Source organism: Branchiostoma belcheri, unplaced genomic scaffold (genome assembly GCF_001625305.1).
Source record: "Branchiostoma belcheri isolate BF01 breed outbred unplaced genomic scaffold, Haploidv18h27 scaffold82, whole genome shotgun sequence".
Lineage (NCBI taxonomy): Eukaryota > Metazoa > Chordata > Leptocardii > Amphioxiformes > Branchiostomatidae > Branchiostoma > Branchiostoma belcheri.
Window position 1 is genome coordinate 1,165,862 of NW_017804487.1, and position 23,429 is coordinate 1,189,290.

The 23,429-nt window shown below is 40.3% G+C and overlaps 1 protein-coding gene across 21 annotated transcripts in view; it reads right to left on the reverse strand.

Moving 5' to 3' along the window:
• Nucleotides 1–1,458: 1,458 nt before the first annotated feature.
• LOC109486666 (bromodomain adjacent to zinc finger domain protein 2B-like) overlaps nt 1,459–23,429 on the reverse strand; it is a 74,458-nt gene continuing 52,487 nt past the window's right edge. For 20 of the 21 annotated variants that reach the window (XM_019790525.1, XM_019790526.1, XM_019790541.1 and 17 more), the window contains 23 exons: nt 22,871–22,982; nt 22,108–22,247; nt 20,761–20,868; nt 19,522–19,631; nt 19,093–19,167; nt 18,537–18,666; nt 17,565–17,672; nt 16,917–16,976; nt 15,515–16,462; nt 14,825–14,951; nt 13,921–14,082; nt 12,424–12,599; nt 11,781–11,829; nt 11,472–11,577; nt 9,920–9,982; nt 8,385–8,523; nt 7,628–7,717; nt 7,195–7,251; nt 6,600–6,715; nt 5,832–5,877; nt 5,022–5,173; nt 4,325–4,468; nt 1,459–3,981 (listed from right to left, as the gene is read on the reverse strand). In XM_019790525.1, the coding sequence (XP_019646084.1) occupies nt 3,819–3,981; nt 4,325–4,468; nt 5,022–5,173; nt 5,832–5,877; nt 6,600–6,715; nt 7,195–7,251; nt 7,628–7,717; nt 8,385–8,523; nt 9,920–9,982; nt 11,472–11,577; nt 11,781–11,829; nt 12,424–12,599; nt 13,921–14,082; nt 14,825–14,951; nt 15,515–16,462; nt 16,917–16,976; nt 17,565–17,672; nt 18,537–18,666; nt 19,093–19,167; nt 19,522–19,631; nt 20,761–20,868; nt 22,108–22,247; nt 22,871–22,982 (3,381 nt within the window). In that variant the 3' untranslated portion in view covers nt 1,459–3,818. The remainder of the gene's footprint in view (nt 3,982–4,324; nt 4,469–5,021; nt 5,174–5,831; nt 5,878–6,599; nt 6,716–7,194; nt 7,252–7,627; nt 7,718–8,384; nt 8,524–9,919; nt 9,983–11,471; nt 11,578–11,780; nt 11,830–12,423; nt 12,600–13,920; nt 14,083–14,824; nt 14,952–15,514; nt 16,463–16,916; nt 16,977–17,564; nt 17,673–18,536; nt 18,667–19,092; nt 19,168–19,521; nt 19,632–20,760; nt 20,869–22,107; nt 22,248–22,870; nt 22,983–23,429) is intronic. The other variant, XM_019790535.1, reaches the window with a different exon arrangement.

Below are 23,429 nucleotides of genomic sequence, written 5' to 3' on the forward strand. Positions count from 1 at the left end.
AAGGACAGGCATGTTTGCCTGTATGTGGATAGTGCTCAGCACCAAGGACAGCCATGTTTGCCTGTATGTGGATAGTGTTCAGCACAAAGGACAGGCAGGTTTGCCTGTGTGTGGATAGTGTTCAGCACCAAGGACAGGCAGGTTTGCCTGTGTGTGGATAGTGTTCAGCACCAAGGACAGACGTATATGCCTGAATGTTGATAGTGTTCAGCACCAAGGACAGGCGTGTTTGCCTGTATGTGGATAGTGTTCAGCACCAAGAACAGGCATGTTTGCCTGTGTGTGGATAGTGTTCAGCACCAAGGACAGACGTATTTGCCTGTATGTAGATAGTGTTCAGCACCAAGGACAGGCATGTTTGCCTGTATGTGAATAAAATGTGTACATAAATTATTTTCTTACACTAAGTTACTTACAAAAAACGCTCCCTACTTACTAAAAAGTCCTCAGACACACTTCCATACTACCATAACAAATGGTGGTTATGTTACAAATTTATTGTATTTTAACGCCCAAACCACGAATATGTACAGAAATCATGTATGGAATGTTAGGGCAACACGACATGTTAGGATACTCCTTTTCTTTACAGTAATTTTTCCAACAACATAATCCACAGGGCCCCACGGAAAAGCAGTATTATCACTGAGTAGGCAACCCTGTATAAATATGACGGAAAATAGAAAATTAACTAGAAAGGTAACATTCGCACAACAAATCCATAATGTTAACCTTCGCATGTGGTCTGCTCTGTTGATTCTTACTCAAACACATTCATATATATATAAATGGTCAGACAGGAGTCTAAATCCCTCCTGCTATAAAATCGCAACATGATGTAACCATGCACTAGTTACCATGGTGACAGACGTCTGGTTCAGGTCATTGACCTTATTGGTTTGGAAAAGAAGAAGAAGAGGACACAGAGCAAAAACTATATGTTTTCCTTTGGTAACCATAATAAATCCATGTACCTGGTACCTTTACTCCCGGTTCTAAGTCTGTCTCTGGTTGGTTCAACCAGGCGTCATGAAAACGGCGAGGCATCATCAGAGCTAGAATAGCAATTGTATAAAAGGACAAGGTGGCATGCTTTCTTTCATTAAAAACATACGATCCTACAAAGGAAGGTTTCACTACTGCTAGGGGGTACAGGTCTATATTTTCTGCTGCAAATCTCTGTGTTAGGCCACAGGAAGTAAATTTTATAGATGACATCCTCCTAGATGACAGACTCCAAATCTAATGCAACAGAGCGAAAAGAAAATGGTGGGCCAAAAAAAAAGATACCTACAAATTTGAATTTTGATATATCATTAACCTTGTTAAACAAGAAATGATACCCATATTGTGCTGTCTGTATTTGAAGGACCAAAGGATAAGAATACGAGCAAAAATATTACGGTCCACTTGAACAATATCAAAGAGAGAAACACAATAATCACAAAACACCATGTCTCCATTATCAGGCAGTGTGGTCGTCTGTATTGAGTAAAGTAACAGTTCACTCACTGTAAAACAAGAGAACAAACATTCCTAAACTTTCTTCCTTCTGGCTTAGCTGTTTACACTCAAGACAGAACCTTCTGTACAACTGGCCCGCTTTAAATGTCTAATTATACATAACACTGTACACAATGTTCAAGTATTGCAAACAATATCCACAAAAAGAATGTTTCAAGCATAATACAATGTACACATGCAGGGTGAAGTACATTCATGTATGTTGATTGTACGTATGATAATAAGTATGGAAAGAGCTGAATCCAATGAACTCTTGCTTCTTGAGTGACTTATTTGATGTCAAATCAACTGTATTATTCCCAAGTCAGTATAGTTCACATAAAGTATACTAAACAGTAGAAGACATGAGAAGTTTTTGCTCTATTTTGCATCAACAATTTCCAGAAAAAAATCACAGAAACAAAAATACTAAAATATCTACAAAATTGGACAAAAAAGCAACATTTGTCAATATGGCAACAAAACATCACAAACACCAAAATGACATCCATTTGATAGAAATTTCTCATTTTGCTACTAACTTTACAAAATTATAGGTATCTACCAGCAGCCACAGGAATTTTTATGATTTCAGAGTTGAAATATGATTTTCACTTTGCTTTGTGACGCAATGATATGCAACAGGTTAAAAAATGTCCAAAGATGTCCACCCATCATTGTGACAGACATGTACAATGATAATCACTTTTTCACAAAGCTTACTTAATCCAATCATGTGTAGTGTCATTTTGCTGGCTGATTTGGCAATATTCCTTCCTGTAGTTGAGTTAAATACTATAAATACTAAATGCTATTTTTGAAAGTTTATGACTGATGCTGTTTATATCTTGCAAACTCTAGAAGATACACTGATGTTTCACACAACAGTTGTGAAATACACTTGCCTTTATACACATTCTTATATCCAGGCTACTACTTTATACAGCATGACTGAGTATCTACTTATATTGAGGTATATGGAAAGTATGATGATTGTGAGGCAGTGAAAAGTGTAGCCAATAAATACATGTATAATCAACTACAAGAGAAGATTGTTTTGACTCTGAATAGGGTATGAGCCTTTTCCAAAACGATCGCTGCTAGAGGTATTATGGTCAGATTTTATGTTACACAGACTGAGAACGATGTGAACCTATAAACTTTCAAGGAAGGAAACAACCATCTGTTTACTACTATTTTTTAAAACATGAGACTGTAAAAACATTACCTCTGTGCTGGAGGTATTGTTTTGCTGGCTGTGAGTATGTTTGTGTGGGTTGGACATTAAGGTTCCTGTGCTTGGATTCCAAGCAAGACAGTTGTTTGCTTCTATGTCACTGACACTGCATAAAAAAGTACCCTTTCTTCCACTACCACACAAGATAGTCCAGCGAAAGCAGCCACTACGGATTCACCCTAGACAGTACATATCCACTCTAAAAGATTCCCCATGTAAAAGACACACCATAGAAAACTGTGGAATGCTATCAACTTACCTACTTTCACACTAAAATCTTACACCGTCCAATCCTTGGAGAAGTCAACCCACTATCAGCAGATGGAAACAAAGAAAAAATTTAAAATGGTCACATGGTCAACTGATTTCACGAGCCAGCCAATCAATGATGAGCCAACATGATCAGTTTAGTAGTGTTTGTCCAATCAGCCAGAAGTACAGCTTTCAAAGTCTGCCTCACGAGCTAGGTTAATTCCACATTCAGGACCATTCTGCAACATTTCTATACATACACGTTTATTTGTCTACTTTATAGCTATGGGGTGACCTTCAAGTGTAACAGTTCAGTGCTTCTTTGATAATCATTCTGCTCGGTCACAAAGGCTGTGTCCACAGTTCTCTAGACCCTACGATAGAGGGTCGACAAGGAATGAAATAAGCTTGCACACAGTTGGATCAGTCCCACACTGTCCTGCATGTAAAACCCTACATAAAACAATCACAGGTCATGATCACATCACTGTACAACACCGATCCCTGATTGTGTTTGGTACGTCTGTACATCTGTCGTAAGCTCGGCATGGCTTGGAAAGCACCAGGCTGTCAAAGACGGGCCTGTAAAGCTTCGTGTTTTTGCTGTGAGCAGTTGTTTTTTTGTTTGTCTGAAGATTCTGCTGTATTACATGCACCATTTCCACATTTTCTTTCATTCAGAAGCGTAAAAAGTCATCTTTCCAGTTAACATCAGCTTGCATCAGTGTAAGATTTAAAGCGACGTGTTTTTCAGAGTTTGTGGGAATTGTTGCAAAGCTTTTTGCCTGGCCAGTGTGGCTGAATCGGCGGTGTGTCATCCCCAATCCTATCTGTAGCTACTGTCTGTGGTTAGTTCGGACCATCGCGTCTCGAAACACGCCCGCATGTTGTGTCCGGCCTGCCCCACGGCGGAATCATCCTCGTTGAACGTCTCACAGTTGTCAAAGATCAGCCTGACGTCCTCGGCAAAGTCCTCCCTTGACCTGTACCTGAAATGTACAGGAGAAAATGTTAGCTTTTGTTTTAAGCTTTTAAGCTTTTTTTACCATTATTCGGGTTACACAAAAGGCAGCAAACAAATGATGCAGTGTTCTAACCAGTGTAAATTTTTTTTCCATCATCTCTATTTTGTACGTCGAGCACCTGGGGTGCAACAATCCTAGGGGTCTAAGGGAATATGTCAAGTTGTGTTAAGTGCCTTTGCCAAGAGCACAAGATCGGTGGCATGTCAGGACTTGAACCCTGGACCTTTTGGTTCCGAGTCACGCACGCTGCTGTTGTGCCACACGACCACACAAGACTACACGTATTAAACTTTTTTCTTCCACTTACTTGTTATCCCTGAGTTTATTCTTGATGGTGGATAAGTCCATGGGTTTCTTGATGATTTTCCTGTACTGAGGGAACTGTTTAGTGTTGACAGGGACTAAGAAGGGCCAGGCATCTTCGTGCTTCTCCAGCTCAGGTAAGATACTCCTGGTTGGGTGGGGAACAAACAGTCTGGTCAAGAACACAAAATGGTTCGATGCTTTGGATAAAATTCTGTAAAAAGACTGTAAATTATACATGTGCAAGATTTTAACCCTTGTCCTGCTGGCATTCCTGGCACAATATTTTTCAATAATTTCATGTCTTAATTAGATCATAGACCCCCAATTTTTTTCCCTGCAGTGGCATAGTTACTTCCGCATTTGTTGCGTTTCGCTGCGGTGTGATGCGTTGCACAAGAAATACCCCCAAATCGTACCTAGTATACAGGGTGTTATATAGATGGTACTGTATTTGCAGAACAACAATTGTTGTGCTCCACAGGACAAGGGTTTTAGCAGACCACATGTTCTAAAGTTAAACTATCCTTTTTGCATATGCTTTTCTTTTCCAATTTGATGTATAGAAGCTAAACTGACTAAACAATATTTCTAACTCAAAGAACAAATGAAATTCCTGGTTTTTTTTATCATAGAAAACGTATTATTTCAACATGTTATTCAGTTACTGTATATTGAAAATGAAGTTATCTACTCCTAACCTGCAGGGTGCCAGGTCCTTGGAGGCTTCGTTCTTTGCCTTCTTGTCCTTCTTGTCAGGCACGTACATGGGGGAGGGACAGTCGTCTGACAGGCTGTTTCCTGCATCCTTCTCTTTTGTCTCTTTACTCTTCCTGTTCCTCCTGCCTTTGATCTGTGATGGACAGGTGTTCATGACAACAGCAGTGTTAGAAATACCCATCTGCAGTCTGCATTTTGCAGAGACAGTTCCAATATTGCAGAAGAAAAATTAAGCCATCTGCAATTTTGCAGACTGAAAAAATAAAGCCATGTATGGCCACAGTTTTGCCCAGATGTGTCACACAACCAACATTATCTTATTTCTAAACCCAGGCAGCACAGTTTCTAGGGGCAAAATTTAGTACTTTTCTTACTGTTATTGCTATATAAAAACTTCCACAAAGCTGAAAAGATTGTGTATTTGCAAAAAGTATTTGAAACACAGAGAAATTTTGTAGCAGTTTTTATATTCTGCAATATTGCACAACACTGAAAAAAAGTTACCACTGCAAGTTACATGTAGTTTACAGAGAACTGCACAGAAGAAACAACTGCAAAGTGAACTATGACATAAAATGATATGTTCATGATGAATATATTTGCACCTACAGACTTAAATTAACAACATTACAACACAAACCTGTTACCATGGTTACCAAAATGATTGACATGAAGGAAGACCATCTTAAAGATAGTTTAAACTGACCTAACGTTTTGAAACAAAAAGAAGGCTCAGCTTTATGAGATAATTCACCAGTAAAACTTATTTTGTGTGAAGCATTGCCACTTACCCCAGCTTTCAGGCATTCTGGACAAGTCCACTTTCCTCGTGGGGCCCTAAGACAAAACAAGAAAGAAAACAGTTAAAAATGGAAAACAATAACAATTGTAGACTTTTTCACAGACATCAAAACAACAACTACAGTACTGACATATTTGTCATCAGATAGGCATTACATGCTTAGCTTAGCTTAGAGTTTCAATACTGCTCATTAAACAGTTTCAGTTTCAAGAATTTCAAAGACACTATGCTGTCATCTTGGACTTACAGTAACCATCACTCCATCAAAATATCTAATGATGGTACAATGTATTTCTCAGGGGAATGCTTTACTCAACAAAGTACCAATAAGCAATTCAACAATAATCATTACAACTATTTGACAAGTCTGATGTAAGTTCTTGTGGAAGTTTAACCCTTGTCCTGCTGTCATTTTTTACACAAATTTTTCAAATAATTTGAAGTCATAATCAGGTCACAGAATCTTGACTTTTTTTGCCCCGCGGTGGCGTAGTCACTTCCACATTGGTTGCATTTCGCTGCGGTGTAATGCGTTGCATGAGAAACACCCCCAAATCATACATATACAGGACACTATATACTGTAGAAGGTACTGTATGTGCAACGCATATATACATTGTATATATGGGCCCCACAGGACAAGGGTTAACATGTGTACCAGTAACATATTCCAATATTCGACAATGTCTAACTTTTGCAGTAAAATCCAGAGTATTCTACAAATGTTTGCACAAGTGTACACACATGTAGTACATACTTGTTGAGTGGTGGGTCCAGACACTGGATGTGGTAGACTCGGGGACAGTGCTCACACCTGGCAGCTTTAACTGTCACCTTCTTCTCACACACCACACAGCACTCCTCACCAGTCGCCTGGCAACAGACAAACACGTCAACACGCATAAACATAATAAAGGTCAACAACTACTACCCTATTCACATGTCTTTTGCAGTTTGAATGTTGAAAGGCTCAAATGTTTTTTCAGCTAATGCTACAAAAACGTCTTATACACATATGTACAGTGTAGCTTAAAAGCTTACATGTTCTTACATGTACTCTCTATGCAGGTTAGGTGCAGGCAGTCTATGATTACATATGATACATGTGGATTTTTATTTGCTGCATTGAATGTTTCCACTTAATATGAAGTATAAAAGAAATGATGTTAATGGTTTTAAAAGCTTTTAGTATGATCCATACTTCTGAAAATCCAACTGGTGCAGGTAAAATTTCTCTGGTGTAGCTGTGCAGGTAATATTCAGTGCATAAAAAGGATATCAAGCCCTGTTCCCTATAGATTACATGAAGAGCACTAGACTATTACACATATAATGTGACAGTATATACTCACAGCTGCCACACACACTGAACAGAACCAGTCTCCATCTGGTACCACTGTCATCCTCGGCTACACACAAATATGGGAGAACACAGAGTCAGCACAGTGGTAATACATGTATATACAGATTGTGGGAAGGAAAAAGCAAGTTAACTCAGGTCACACATTCTGGTCATATTCCTAAAGCTAAACCCCTTTCTTCCACATGCAGGTTTGAACATAAACATGTAGTGCATAACACCAACAGACGTACTCTGACACAATTTCTACATACTATTACTACTAGTGTCAAGCAACAACATATGTACAGAGAAAACAATATTGTGCAGAGAAAACAGCATTGTAAACAGTTACTGTAAATTTTATGATGGTCACTACTGACTGAGGCCACATACAGCGTTACATAAAATGTTAACTGTGACCATTTTGGTGTTTAGTACCCTACCTTTACACAGTACGTGTGGAAGCCTTTATCACAGCCGTCACACAGAAGTAACTGGGCCTCGTTGTCTCCCTTCCGACAGAACTGGCAGAACTGCAAGGACAGAAACCATCCAGTATGTCAAGTAAAGGTGACACAGAAAGAAACAATGAAAAACTAACTCAAGCCTAGCTCATATACATATGTATGACATAAGTTGAAAAGTTGTATAGTACTTTAACATACTGATTTTAAAGGGGAAAAAGAGAGGTGAGAGTACACAAATGTATATCGAAGTCTGCTATTTTTAAATTGCACTGCTTTTACATGCAGCATATTACAGAATGATCCTTGTTGTTTGTATAAGTAGTTACATTTGTAGTTATGAGGCATTATAGAGGAAAAACTTTATTGCACGACAATTGTACATGCCATTGGTATAATGCATGGCATTATGACTATGACAATAATAATGATTGTACTGGTAGCACAAAAAAAGAAAAGGGTATAGAATGAAAATTAACATCCTAATTACTAATTCAGTTGTTTGTACCTACGATTAGCCCTCGGGCATGTATTTGCAATAAACTTTCGCTAATATTATATACTGGTGCAGTATTTATCAGCCATCTGTACAATAAGAAAATCAATGTACTTTTACAGTGTACATGTATACACAGAGACTTCTTAAACACTTTTTTCTGCCCCTAGACATCCTGAGACACATAGGTATACTGCTAACCCCCAGGGGAGCCACAGAAAGGGCGGGACTTGTACTGACCACTTTCATGATGGACTTGTCCCAGGCGATGCACTTCTCCAGCAGACCCAGGCACATGAACAGCTGCGGCGCCGTGGTCTCTGTACCAACCACATCCCGCCACACACGCAGGGCGTTAGGAATGTCCTCATCACTGTTCCTACAAAACACAACAGACATATTGTTACAGGGTAGAGCACACGTCTTGTGCTACATACATGTAGTACATGAACATTCACAAGTTTCCCATTCCCAGAATGCATTGCGAAAACAGGGGTCTAAACCTCATTTGCATAGGACAGGAAGGCATCGGAATGATCCTGTTGACATTAAACAGTTTGCTTTTCAGTGTGTTTAATTAAATTACTATGGGTTCATCTGACAAAAAATAGACAATGAATTTTTGTAGCATGTGTGGTTTGTCTCCATGTTAAAAAGAACAAAAAAACTTCATTCTCTATTTGTTGTCAGATTGGACCCATAGTCATTTTAATGAGTTTTAAGCATAAAATGCCCCAACACCTCAAAACACAGTGAAAAGCAAGTTGTTTAACGTCACCAGGATCATTCCGATGCCTTCCAGTCCTATGCAAATGAGGTTTAGACCCCTGTTTTCGCAATGCATTCTGGGGATGGGAAACCCGTGAATATCAACCTGTCTATCTGCCTTATCTCAATACCAGCTGGAGGCAAGGCTAGGGTGTCATGCATGGCACTACTCTGAATGGCTCAAATTTGAAAAAGCTGGGTCCATTGGTGTTGTGGTACCTCTGATGACATACATGAGCCATCAAACAACCCATCAATGTAACAATATACATGATGTATTTAGGAACAAAATGAAAAAAATAGGCAGGTCAGTTGCTGATATTTGTAGTTTTTTTTTTATTTAGGAAGAAAATGAAAAAATAGGCAGGTCAGTTGCTGATATTTGTAGTTTTGTTTTTTTATTTAGGAAGAAAATGAAAAAAATAGGCAGGTCAGTTGCTGATATTTGTAGTTTTTTTTTTTATTTAGGAAGAAAATGAAAACAATAGGCAGGTCAGTTGCTGATATTTGTAGTTTTTTTTTAGGAAGAAAATGAAAAAAATAGGCAGGTCAGTTTTTTTTTTTATTTAGGAAGAAAATGAAAAAAATAGGCAGGTCAGTTGCTGATATTTGTAGTTTTGTTAAAAAAAAATCTGAAACATTTTTTTCTGTTTTACAGTCACTTACATACATGAAGCTAGAGGTGGACCTCTTTAAGTCAGAACCTGTCACAACTGATAGTTCTTACCATAATTATACAGTAACAATGTCTCAAGGCTTTTGCAAGTCTAATGGTACTGCTTTCAAATTATATCAAACAAACATTATGTCAAACAAATGGTAATGTTACATGTACACCAACTGCATCAAAGGCACCTTAACACCAATGTATGAAAACCTTGTACACCCAGCTATAGGCATGTGGTGACAGTATATCTTCACTAAACGTGTACCTAGCAGAGCTGGAAAGAAGCTGATAAAATGAGGGCATGCAGAGTTAAGGTAGAACTAAAGTTGGGAGGACATACGGTGGTGTAGAAGAGTTGGAGTTCTCTTCTGGGAAGCCCATGGTGGCAAGACTTATCTGCACACTGGAACACAACATGGCAGAGACAGGCCTTCAGTTACTGTCTTCTTCTCTTTCTTTCAGTTTCTTTCTTCTTCTCTTTCAGTTTATTTTGTTCTTGTTTGTTTGCTTGTTTGTTTGTTTGGGTGCTAACGGTGATGTGACAAATGAAGGGGACTGTTCAGAAGAGAAGCTTCAGCCCCCGTCACACATTCAGAACCTTCTCCAGAACACCATGGCCAGTCGACTAAGTTTGGCTGAAGTTTGGGAGCAGTCGGACTAGATTTAGGCAACGCCTAGTACCTTTCTGTATGAATCAAACTGAATTTGTGCTAAATTTGAGTCAAATTTCACTGCAAACCACGCCTGACCAACTCCCGAACACTAGCCAACCATGGCTGAACCTCAGATCAAAACCTGAATGTTTGAAACTTTTGGCTACCGTAGACTAAGGCCACACCAATTTAATTTCTTGGTTCCGGATTTTTCTAGAAAAACAATGGAGTGGGCGGGCGAAAAAATAATAAAAACAAAAACAGGCCTAGGCATCCTATTATGGCCCAAAATGGTACGATAGGAGCCATGAAGTCAACACACCAGGCTGGTTCAAAATTCATTTTGAACTTTTAATGATACCATTGCATTGAAAGATGGAATAACTGTAACAACTAGGAAGAAAAGGATTGTTTTCAACTGTTCGGGGCAAAATATGAGCATTTTGCAGTTGATTCTGAATCTTTTTTTTTTTGCAAATCAGAAAAAAAATGAAGCGGGCAAATCCGTTAACCAAGAAATTAAATTGGTGTGGCCTAACACCAGCCGACCCTGCTCCAGACCTACTCCTAACCATGGTTGTGGGGAGTTTGGCTAGTGATCTGGAGGCCACAAATTCAGCTATGTGTGACAGGGGCTTTACCTTGGGAAGTCTAAGCAACGTAATGAAAGTTACGCACTGATCACATGCAGTTAGCAGCTCAAAGGTTTGAATCTGAACATCATCTTTCCATCAGAATTCCTCTAACTCACTGTTTAGAATCTTGGAACAAAATTAATAATGTGCCTCCAGCTGCTAAAGTACAAACGTACGACCTTACTCCTTATCAAAATCAGAATAAAAATGTTTAACCAGGTACAGAAGGCCAAGCTGTTTAGTCACAAAAGATTTTTAAAAGGTTTTCCAGAGACAAGTCCAAACAAGACTTTTTTCAAACCAAGAAAAAAAAACAAGAACTTTGAAGCACCAAGGTTTGAGGTAGCCTCCATAGCATGTCAAAAACTAGGGGTTTTGGGGGTCTTCATGGTCTTTGGGAGCTTTTATGTGCTATTTTCTGATTGCATATTAGACAACATAGCCGGCCTGGTTGAATTACCCCCTTTTTTGAACTGGGCTAATCAGAAAACAGCCTAAGACCACCAAACCCCCAGTACTATAAGCCTGCTACGGAGGCTAGGTTTGAGGACCATGAACTCAAAGCCTGAAGGATGTAAAGAGTGTTAGAAGAGTGAAGACTTACTTCTTGCTGAGCGGAGGTTTGATATATCTCCTCTCCAGGTTCATCTCCAGAGACGCTAATCTCTTCTGGGCAAGCTCCAAGGGTCGAAGGTCACTGTCCTCCTCAACTGTTGAGAAAAGATGACAAATTTTTATCATCAATTCAAAACAGTCAAAATGATTTTGAAAACAATCAGAATTCTGTTGACAAAGCAATGACACTTTTCAATAGGTAAGAAGATTAACATTGTTTAATTGTATTACTAATATTTTAAAATGTACACTGAAAGTGCTTCTGCTTTTCCGTGTAATATTGATGTTTGTATCTTACTTGATTTATCTGCATAGTCTGCTGTCATCCTTGGTGGAAGTTTCCAGCCCTGAAAGAATAATATAAATAAATTTAACCAGTTCAAGCTTTCTTCTTTTAGATGCAAAGTTTGGGAACAGCCACACACCACACGTTAAAGAACCCACCACGCCTTTTAAAAAAGAGTATACAGCAGGGGCATGCCCTAGTGTGATGTTATGATAATATAATACTAGTACCGGTATCTGAAAGTTGGTGATTTACTGCGGACTCAACGAAGAAGAATGTAAAAATCACAGAAATACACTAAATTCCTATCCTTCGGCAATGCTCCAAGAAAAGCTATCTGTCACCAAAAAGTCAAGACCATATCATGTTTAGGACAAAAGGTACAAAAACTGGAAGTTCTGCTGCTGAACCAAAAGTTGTCCTGCAGTACCAAGGTCAGACACCAGGAGGCCCACAATGGACCTTTACCTTTCTCTTTCTATGAGTATGACCTACCAACATACCAAATACCATCACAATCCAAAAAGGCGTTCTGAAGTTATGCTGGCTACAAATGTGTGGAAACACACACACAAAGATGGACACACACACACTGACAGGCCAAAAACAATACCTCCATTTTTCATGGAGGTAATAAAGAAGTCTGCATGCTGACCTTGACCTGTAGACTGGCCTGGAACACCCTCTCCTCCAGGTCCTCCACATCCTGCAGCAGGGACACCTCAAACTTGTAGGCCAGCTCACAGGAGTCCTGCTCCTGCCACGTCTCCAGCGCAGCGCCAGACCCGTCACGTACTGTCTTGTCATCTTCTACCTCCTCCAGTTTGATCGCTGCAGGGACAGAAAAACATGCTCGTGTTATGAAGCAATCATCTTATCAGGCCGTGACCTAAAAAGTAGTCGATTATTAGAATAACCGACCACTTTTTTGACGATTATACAGGGGACAGGACACTAACAGTAGTGTTAAACTTGAAGTATTTATCTATCAAACAACGTACTGTAATTTTATTTTGACTGATTTATTTTAGGGTACAACACAATTAAAAAAAGCATATGGATCCGTCCCGCACTGTCTTGTCATCTTCTACCTCCTCAAGTTTGATCGCTTCAGGGACAGACAAACATGCTTGTGTTATCATCTGTATCTGTATCTGTATCTGTATAGCCGGTATAACCGCCTTTCGGCATAACACACCAGCTTCGCAGGCACGTGGCGCGGCGGCAGCTGGCTATATTACACCGATCGACTTGTTACACCTAACCCTTGAACTTCTACATGTAGCTCTAGACATTGTTTAAAGCTATCTATTGACAATGCCCCTACTGTACTTGGTGACAGTGAGTTCCACTCTGTGATAGTTCTAGGAAAGAATGAATTCTTGAACACCTCAATCCTTGGTTGATAATTCTGGTACTTGAATGCATGGCTATTTCTTATTCTCTTCTGGGCTGGTATTAGGTACTTAGTAGTTGGGACATCCACCAGTTTATTAGTCATTTTGTACAACTGTACATCATGCATAGTCTGGACATCTTTCTTCTGTCTTCCAGTGAGGTCCACTGTAGGTTTCTTTTCATTTCTGTGACACTAGCACCTCTTTCATAGTTGTTCATACAGAATCTTGCAGCTTGATTCTGTACCCTTTCCAATTTGTCTTTGTCTTTCTTTGTATATGGATCCCATACTGTCACAGCGTATTGTGCTACTGGTGCTGTGTACCGGTTAGTTGGAACTACATTTTAGTGAAAAAATGGTAAGGTTCAAGTAAAAAAAAGCTAAATTTCTGGAACCTGTTCCAGACTTACAAAAAAATCCATCATGATGTCACATTCCCCCTTTTGTTTTAAACCATCTGATATCTTCATTAGCAAAAAATTTGTGCTGCAAAATGAAGAAAGCATTGTCATTGGGCATTGTCAATTGTGGGCCCCCATAAGTGGCCACAGTTTTGCCCAGAGGTGCACCGCAAACAATATATCTTGCATCTAAACCCTGGTAGTACAGTGCTCACTACAAAATTTTGTGTTAAAGATGCCCCATTTTCTATTATTATCTTACATGTAAATATCATGATAATAGCAGTTTAAATAGCAGTTTCAATGTGTGGTTGTGTAAGAAAAGAGGTTTGTAGTTCTGCAAGGATCTTACCATCATTTTCCCTGGCCTTCTTACAGCACTGGCATGCATAGTCGTTGTACTTCTGCAGGGATTTCTGCAGGATTCTCTCCCTGATCCCACGAGGGTGGAGCACCTTCAGCAGGGACCGGATCTGTTCTGACTCCAGCATCTGCCACCAGCCAAGAACCATTTCTGACAATGGGAAAAACATAATAGTTCAGGGCTCCAATTCTGGGTGGACAGTGCAGGTAATGTTTGAGCTGTATGTACAATGTACAGGTATTTCTGATCTGTATCTGTATCTGTATAGCCGGTATAACCGCCTTTCGGCGTAACACACCAGCTACATGTAATTGTCTATCTGATGTCTACCTGCACCTAGCCTACACCAGTTCATGCATGTGGATTTTTATTTGCTGCATTGACTGTGACCTGGCATTTGAAAAAGGAATACCAAGACCTTTGAAGTGTAAAAGAAATAATGGTGATGCTTTTGAGCAGTTTTTTGTATGATCCATACATCCTAAATTATGAGTGGTGCGAGTAAAATTTATCTGGTGCAGGTAATTTTCATTGTTTAATAGTGCAGAAAAAATATTTTGCGCTCTGTAAATTAACATTTATCTGCCAGGTTACATATATTGAAAAACACAGGATCTGTGGTGCAGTATTCCACCGGTACTAGTGTGCACAGTGAAGATATACATGTACATGTAGACGAATGCATCATATGGGAGGGGGGGTGCATTGGTGATCTCTTTAGATGCATTTGTCAGGGTGACAGATACATGTACATGTACATGTACATGTGCCCTGGTGGAATTGTATTTAATATGAATGTATAAACCATCTACACTTCATTCAAAATAAAGGTAACGTTGATGAGTAGTCACAAATTCATGAGAAGGTGAAAAAGGGACTGAACATTATATACCTTTGGGGATGGGTGCAGGCTCGACCTCGTTCATCCCCATCCACATGTTAGGTGCCATCCCCAGTAGATGAGGCTGGTAGGCTGAAGTGCTGGGTCCAGCCATTCTCTGGGCATAGAGAGCATTGATCTGGAAAATAGTTCAGAATCGTTTTTTAACAGTCTGTTACGAAAGGCTACAAAACCACATGTGATGCAGTCCCTGTTCCCACTTGGATAAAATTTACAGCTATCTGCTAAATTTGTGTACAATGCTAGTTACCATGGTGACAGATGTCTGGTCCAGTTCATTGACCTTATTTGTTTGGAGAAGAAGAAGAGGAAGAATCAGAGCAAAAACAATATGTTTTCCTTCTACAAAGGTAAGCATAAATTTTAAAATAGTTCTGCTTACCGAAGGAAAACATAATTGTTTTTGCTCTGTTTCTTCCTCTTTTCCAAACAGTGACCTCTGACCTGACCAACATGATTTGTTGACGTCTGTCACCATGGTGACTGGTGTTGGGTTACATAATGTTGCAATTTCATGGTCTGCTCTGCTCCTGTCACCATATACTAGTAGTACATGTATGTGAATGTGTTTGAGTAAGAATTAATAAAGCAGACCATGTCCGACGGTAAACATTATGCATTTGCTTTGCAAAATTAATGTTACTTCAATCTCTAGTTTGATTTCAATTCTGTTACATGTACCTGTTGTGCCCCTAGTGGAGACTGTCCGAATGTGGTGAAGCCGAACCCTGTCTGTGCACCCTTCATGTGTGGCGGGGAGAACGCAGAGTTCTGCACCACTGCACCCTGGGATACGCCCGGTGGCGACGGTTTACCACTCTCCACGTTCCCAACGGACGGTAGCTGTAACCTCGTCAGCGACGTCTCGTCACAAGGCATTCTGGGAAGGACGCTGAACCACATGCCGTCTCCGTTCATTTTGTGCGTCAAGCCTTTGAGAAGTTGGTCAGCAGTGAGAGGGCCGGGGGCAAATTGTATGGAGCTGGGCAGTGGGGACATGTAAGTGCCTAACATCTTCATGTCAGTTCTGTTCACCAGGGTGTCTATGTTTAAAAACCCACTGCCTGATTTTTGTGCCTGCAGTCCTCCTAGCCTGACCTGCTGCAAGCTCACCGTGGACGTGGCTGCCGTTGCATCGTGGGAAGTCCGCGTCTCCGTGCCCGTGGGACAGGCGTCCGGGTCCTGTTTGGCCACGTCTAGCAGCTCGCTAAGCTTGGACGGCTTCTGCAGGAACAAGTTCTCCGAAGCACCCTGAGACATTGCACTAGCTTTGGTTTCTTCCACAGCTTTGGAGTCGTGATTTCCACAGTTTTGGTCCCCGTTCTGTTTAGCAGTTTCCACATTGTTCTCACTCTTGACTACAGATTCCTCTTCCTTCTTAACGTCTTTAACCTCCGTGGAATTGTCCTTTGTTTCCTTGGGAATCACATTGTCTTTGCTCTCCTGTGGGTGAGAGTTCTCCTTGTCGACCTCCATGTTTTCTGGCTCGGCGCTCTCCATCCCTTCTACGAACACACCGCCGGCACAGGGCAGGACCCAGTAGCGCCGGTGGTAGCGGTCCTGTCCCAGACACAGGGCACGCAGGGAGTGGGACGCATCAAACAACTTGGAGCGGTACTGGGACTGTTGCTGTGGAAAACAGGGGGAGGCTACGGGTGAGCTTCATGTAAGAGTTGTACTGTAGACTGAGCAATAGTTATATTAGAAATGCTGCAATTGACTAATGATACAATTTTGTAACTGGTGCAGTAACATGTTTTGTTAGGTCCATATCATTGTTTATATTTGTGTGTTTGTAATTGCAGGGTTTCCTTAGAAAGCAATGATCAATGGTCATGAAGGTACTATCTTGCTTGAAGAACGTGGAAATTAAAAATAAAAATAATGTGACTTTTAAGTCTTAAAAGACATGCCATCCTGAACTTGCATAGTAATGTCAGGTAATTTACAATTACATGTACATAGATGAATTTCTTTTGTACTGAAATATTTTTTTCTGTATTGTCCCAAACAGTTAGCAGCAAAGTTCAATTTTCAAATTGAAATTTGTTTACCCTGTACTTTTCACAGGAAATGTCCTTACCTTGCTGAGCTTTTCTATCCTTTTATCAGTCTCCTCTACTGATTCTGGCTCAGCTTCATCCTGAAATGTAGTGAATGTGAACATTTTCATTCAAACCAACAAAAGCATATCAAACCCTTGACTGTGACAGTTATACAGTACAAAATGGTACATTTTAGTCAATACCTTTTACAACATTAATTTTCCAGAAATAAATTTCATAATCCATTTCATCTCTGAATTTCTCTCTTACGTCCACCTCCTTTCCCATTCAATCTTATCTCTTTTTTATTCCTGCCAATAAATCCTTCACTCTTCTTCCTTATATCTCATTCCCTCTGTCCATCCTTTCTTCTCTCACTTCAACATGTAAATTCATTTTCAGTCTAGCCTTCCTTCCTTCCGGTGCAATAGCTCGCTTTGTAACCGGGAGGTTGTGAGTTCAAACCCCGGCCGGGTCATACCAAAGACTTTGAAAATGGTACACACTTCTTTCTCTGCTTAGCACTCAGCACATATGAGTGTAGCAAGGTCAAACACACAGCACTACCAGCGGACTCGCCCCCTGCTGTAGTGCCCTGCACAACTGTGTGTCCAAGGGCTACGGAAATGGTCATGGGCACCAAACCCTATGCTCTGCACAGAGCACGAGAGACCTTCCTTCCTCACCTCTCCTTCTACATCCAGCCCCTCCCCATCCTCCTCTTCTTCATCCTTATCCTCATCTTCCTCCTCATCCTCCTCCATCTTACTGTCCTCATCACCTTTACTGCTGGCCTGTTTCAGGGGAGAAAATAAACAGTTTAACAATTGAAACAGTGTTAGAAATACCCATCTGCAGTCTGCATTTTGCAGAGACATTTTCAATATTGCATCAGAAAAATTAAGCAACCTGCAACTTTGCAGACTGAAAAAATCAGGTTAAAGGGTTTCAATGGCATTTAAGAGCTCTATAATATACAATCATTTGTCAAGTAACTTTGCATGTATTTTTCAAATTGCATGTACCTGGTAAAATGTTTGCAAACATGCAGTTTTGTATATTGCCATGGCTTTTAGACATTCTGCAATATAACCATTTCTACCACTGAGAAAGAAAATGATCTTAATCCAGTTTTAGCACAGTTAAGAGCTAATCTCCCACTGGTCGTGACATACACACGACAGAAGCTCCAGTAATGCTGTGTACTGGTTCACTGGACTTGGATCAGAACTTGTAAGAATGTTCAAGTCCAAAAAAACCTAAAACTCAAGAACTGAGTCCAGATTTATTACCATAAAAGACCATTTCACATAACCCTTTTCTTTCAAAACCACCTAAAACCTTCCATAGATTGCAAAATCTTTGCTGCAAAAATGAAGAAAACATTGCCATCGGGCATCATCAAGTACCGGCCTCCATGTTATGTGGTCAAAGTTCCACCCAGACAACATTGCAAGGTTGCCAACATGCAACTTTGTATATGCTATGGGTTTAGGTCCGCACTTACAAGTCTAGAACTGAACCTAAACCTCTGGACTTGAATCTGGACCTGAACCTAAATGTAGGTTTAGGTATGCAGCACTACGCTCCAGTTCCTAACATCTGTACATCAAAAATGGTCCATGTAAAGCATGCAGATTAAGAGACTGTTCCACTACCTTCCCGGGGGTGTTGGCAACAGACATGGTGCCTGACATGTTGCTATCCTCCCCCATGTTGGAGTTCTCGTTGGACATGGCCTGTCTCGAGTACGGCCGGTGGAACTTCTTGGCCCGGATGATGCGCAGTCTGGAAAATCAGACAAATTAAACATCTTTAATTCCTTACTAAATTCTTTATCTTGTTACCAGAGGAAAATCCTATGTTACAGATACATGTAGAGGACCTCCCAACATTCTTCAGACCATGTTTGGGAGTTAGTTGTGAGAAAGGTCATTAGAGTTTAGCATAATTTTTAGAATTCATTAGTGCCAGCCAACTACAAATTTCGGGAAAGCCATATTCTACACTGTCTTGGATGCGATCACTGTGCACTGGAGCAAGATAAGGATAGATTCCATGCTACTCCAAAACCCAGTAACTTTGACATTTTGGGTTCCAAATTAGTTGCTAACCTTTAGTTGTGGGAAGGTCCTGAATGTGTGACATCTTTAACGGCTTATAATAGAAAGATGTTTGTGTTAAGAATGTGTGAAGAAGCAACAAACCACCTACTTTCTGAGCTTGCCCTCTACAATCCACTTGTCCCTCCTCAGGTTGGACATATGTTCTATACTGCTGTCAATCTCACTGTAGGGAAAGATATCATGACAGTGATTGTGATTTAACACCTCACACCAGTATTCTAGAGAATTTCATATTATGCTAGAGGGAACAGCCAGTCTTCACTTTGTTTGAAGAGAAAAAACAATGACAAATTATGACTTCAATGGAGAGCTGTAATATTTTGCACTAAATATAAATAAGACATATTAATGAAAGTTTGTATTCTGTCTTTTTTTTCATATTTTCTCTCTAATATCAGGGTATGTATTTTACTTCCTCTTAAATGTTAACAGCGTTGACCTAAGATCCAACGAAAATCGTTAAAAATCTGTGCAGTACATTCTAAGGGCATGCTGTATGATGTACACTAAAACTTACCCTACTACAGCCCTGCTGCACAACAGTTCATTACAGATGAAGGCCAGGATGGCAGCCTTCTGTGTAGGAGAGTGGGCTTGGAACGGGATGGTCTCTAATCGCTGGCTCATCTGGAACATACAGTTCAGAACAAAACAATTAAAATATACTGTAGACTAAAACTTATCCTGGATATTGGATTGATGTATGATATTTTGGTAATGGTCAGCATTACATTTGAAATATGTGTTGTTGCTGTTATTCTTTATCTGTACATGTATATATGAGTCCAACAACAATGCATGCATGATAGGAGAGTCTGCCTTATAATTATGCTTTCATACCAAATTTAAAGACTGACCACTAAGGCAATATCTTCACCATCAGTGTTAGAAAAACTTTTTTTCAGTGTTCTGCAATATTGCAGAATGTCAAACTTCTGTTCTACAATTCAGAAATACATTCTGCAAAGACACAAATCTGGATCTAAACCCATGGCATATACTGTACTAGTGTAAAATTGCCATGTTGGCAAACATTTGACACGCAATTTGAAAAAAAGAATGCAAAATTACTTCATCAAATGTATATCATAGAGTCAGTAGTAAACATCAATGATCCCCTAGACTGATTTTTTTTCAGTCTGCAAAATTGCAGGTTGCTTTTTTCTTCTTCAGTTCTGCAATATTGAACATGTCTCTGCAAACTGCATAATGCTGATACTATTAGGTATTTCTAACACTGACCATGAATAATCATAGGGTATACAATTACATACATGTATAGATCAAAACTTATGAAAAGAGTGCAATTTTAACCATTTCCCTACTGATGGCACCAAGTCTGAATTGGTTCTGAGGTTAGTCTGCAGGAAGAAGGTTAAAGTGATCCAGAGTCTGGACTAACAGTGTTAGAAATACCCATCTGCAGTCTGCATTTTGCAGAGATATTTTCAGTATTGTAGAAGAAAAATCAAACAACCTACAGTTTTGAAGACTGAAAAAATTAGACTACGGGATCAATGGTGTTGGCCTCTGTGCATACATCTATGGCCCAGACGTGCAGCACAACATCTTGCTACTAAACCCATAAAGCGCAGTTTCTAGGGGCAAAATCTTACTTTCTTACTGTTATTGCTATGGAAAAATTGCTACTAAGCTTAAAAGATTGTGTATTTGCAGAAAGTATTTGCAAATTGCAGAACAAACTTTTGACATTCTGCAATATGGTAGAAAAAAATGATCTCTACTACTGACTAACCTCGTCCTGGAAGCCGTTCCTGCCCTGTATGAAGAGCCTGAGGATCTCAGACAGGTTCCTGTGGTCGATGTCTGCATCATGGAGGGGAACCCGCAGCACTGTGGCACTCTGGGGAGGAAACATACTGATTAGCCATAGATTTTCCAACTCAGGGAGATACATGTATGGCATACAGTATTCCTCATGCTTGGAGTTCTCTCAATAGACCCATTCCAGTTTCACGGATCGCATAAACTGTTTACGCCACATAGGGGGACATTTCGAGAGAACATCAATCTAGAACGCTGAAGTCGGACGCGGCTTGCGCTCGCGGTGTCCCCCCTGGCAGATCTTTCTTTTTACTAAAAGGTAGGTAAGTGTCTAATTTCTCGGTAATATATGCAGAAATGACAGGAAAACAGGCACCAACTTTGTATGGTGGCATTCCGTACAACAGTTTAAGGTTACTTTGTTCCGTGACGTATGCAGGTTATGCGATCTGTGAAAGGAACTTTCGAAATGTGCCCCGTAACGTTTCTATTCGAAATGTCCCCCCTGTGACGTAAGCAGTTTATGCAATCCGTGGAAGTTGAATGGGTCTATTCCCTACAAAAGATATGGAAAGCTCATATCAGGAAGCAAACAGAAACCAAAGTGTTTAAAGCCTGTACCAAGACCATTCTACTTTACAGCTCTGAGTCATCTAAGACACTGACTATGTGCATCATGTTGTATGTACCTGTACCTATACCTGTACAAATACATGTACAGGGCAGACACCACATTTGCGTTGCGCAGTAGAGGCCAAAAAATGGGAACACAATTGTAGTGCCTAGTTAATACCTTTGAAAATCCTTTTTTCTCTTGAAAGTTTTGGTCTATTTTGGAGATTTTCGGTCTGGAAGGCACAGGTAGGGTCTAAACTTTCCTACTTTGGTCAAGTTTGGTTTATTTCACCAGTTAAGTGGGCGTAGTGAGAGATGTGAGTGGTTAGGTCTTGTCTGGCCAGGCGAATAAGCCTATGGATACCATGGAAAATTACATGTAGGTCAAAGTTGAGGTTTTGTTACTATCATCAGCTCTGGCGGGAATTTGAGGTGGTCGATCCCCTGTTCCCTTTCTATTTTTGGAAATCAGACCCTCGTGGCTACCTGGTGCAGAAAAATTTTTGAGACTGAAGTATGGGCAAGTACTTTCATGAGGACTTCTAATAGTGTATTTAAGCATGTGTTCCTATGGCCAAATCTGATAGTACTGTCTGCCCTACAGTGTAAACGTACATTGTATCATTTGTCTTCAGTTCCCACATTGAATGTAGGGTTATCTTTTCACTAAGCTGGACATTCCCTGACATGTCTGTCAGCCTACCTGCATGCCTGGTATGACCCCGGGGTCCCTGAGTGCACACTGCAGCAGGTTAGCTAACATGTCTAACACCTCTCTCTCTGCCTCCTCCTCTCCCAACAAACCCTGCTGCATCTCATCCAGCGTTGGAATGTCTTTCTCATCTGTGGAGAGAGAGAGAGAGAGAAAACAACAAACAGTCAGTATGTGAGATATAAGAGGGCCTGCATGGGGTATAGTGATTACGCATTACGCAAAATTTTTGCAGCCGATTACGAACTACATTGTACGTTAAAGTCTCAGAGCTGATTATGACTTTATGCTTTGCGGCTAATGTACTATAATAATGATAATGATTATGAATTGAGTTGATTTTTGAGGAGGCTGCCTACAGATTATGAAGACTAAAAAGGCCTAAAGGTTTGAACCACTCACACCGGGAAGGTCCCCTACTCTTTTCGATAAGTGCGGTGGGTTCTTTAACGTACGTGGGGTGTGGCTCTCCCCAAACACGGGACCTCCATTTAACGTCCTACTGTATCTGAAGGACGTCCCTAACCAAAGCTAGGTACTCATTTACACCTGAGTGAAGTGAGGAAAGTCGTGTAAAGTGCCTTTCCCAAGAGGACAAGATCGGTGGCATCGGGCACATGTAGGATTCGAACCCGGGACCTCTTGGGTCTGAGCCGAACACTCTACCGTTATGCCACATGACCCCACTGTAAACAGATGTTCTAACATCACACTTTTTTAAATTGCACAAATTCATGTCTGTTGCTGTACTCACCCATGTCCAGCACAGAACCAAAGTTATGGAGGAACTCAAACACCATCATGCAGTCTGCAAAGGCGTTGCCTGGCAACTGTAACCCGGGGATACGCTTCAGCTCTGGTAGGGGCTGGGGGAGTACAGAAACTTGCAGTTAAGACAAGGTACATTTAAGTATGGTCAGTGTACAAAATACTTTTTTGAACCAGGTTGCCCGCAAAAATTAGGTTGCCCATCAGAATTGTAGGTTGCCCCACCTATAAGTTACTACTTTCCTCAAATTAAGTAAATGTTACATATATATTAAGCATTTGACAACATTTCTAACAGCCTTTAGTTAACTGATACTAGTAATAGCTATTAATACCTCAAAATTAAAAAGCATCTGCCGGCTACAGTGGTGCAAGCCAAGTGGGCATGATTTTGGGGGGGGGGGGCATTCTTAAAATTCAGGTAGCACACTGGGCTACACGTACCTACAGTAGGTTCAAAAATAGGTTGCCCCAAGTAAAATTTGGTTGCCCAGGTATTTTGCACGCTGATGGTCCATGAATAGTTTCATCAGGTTGGTAACTTA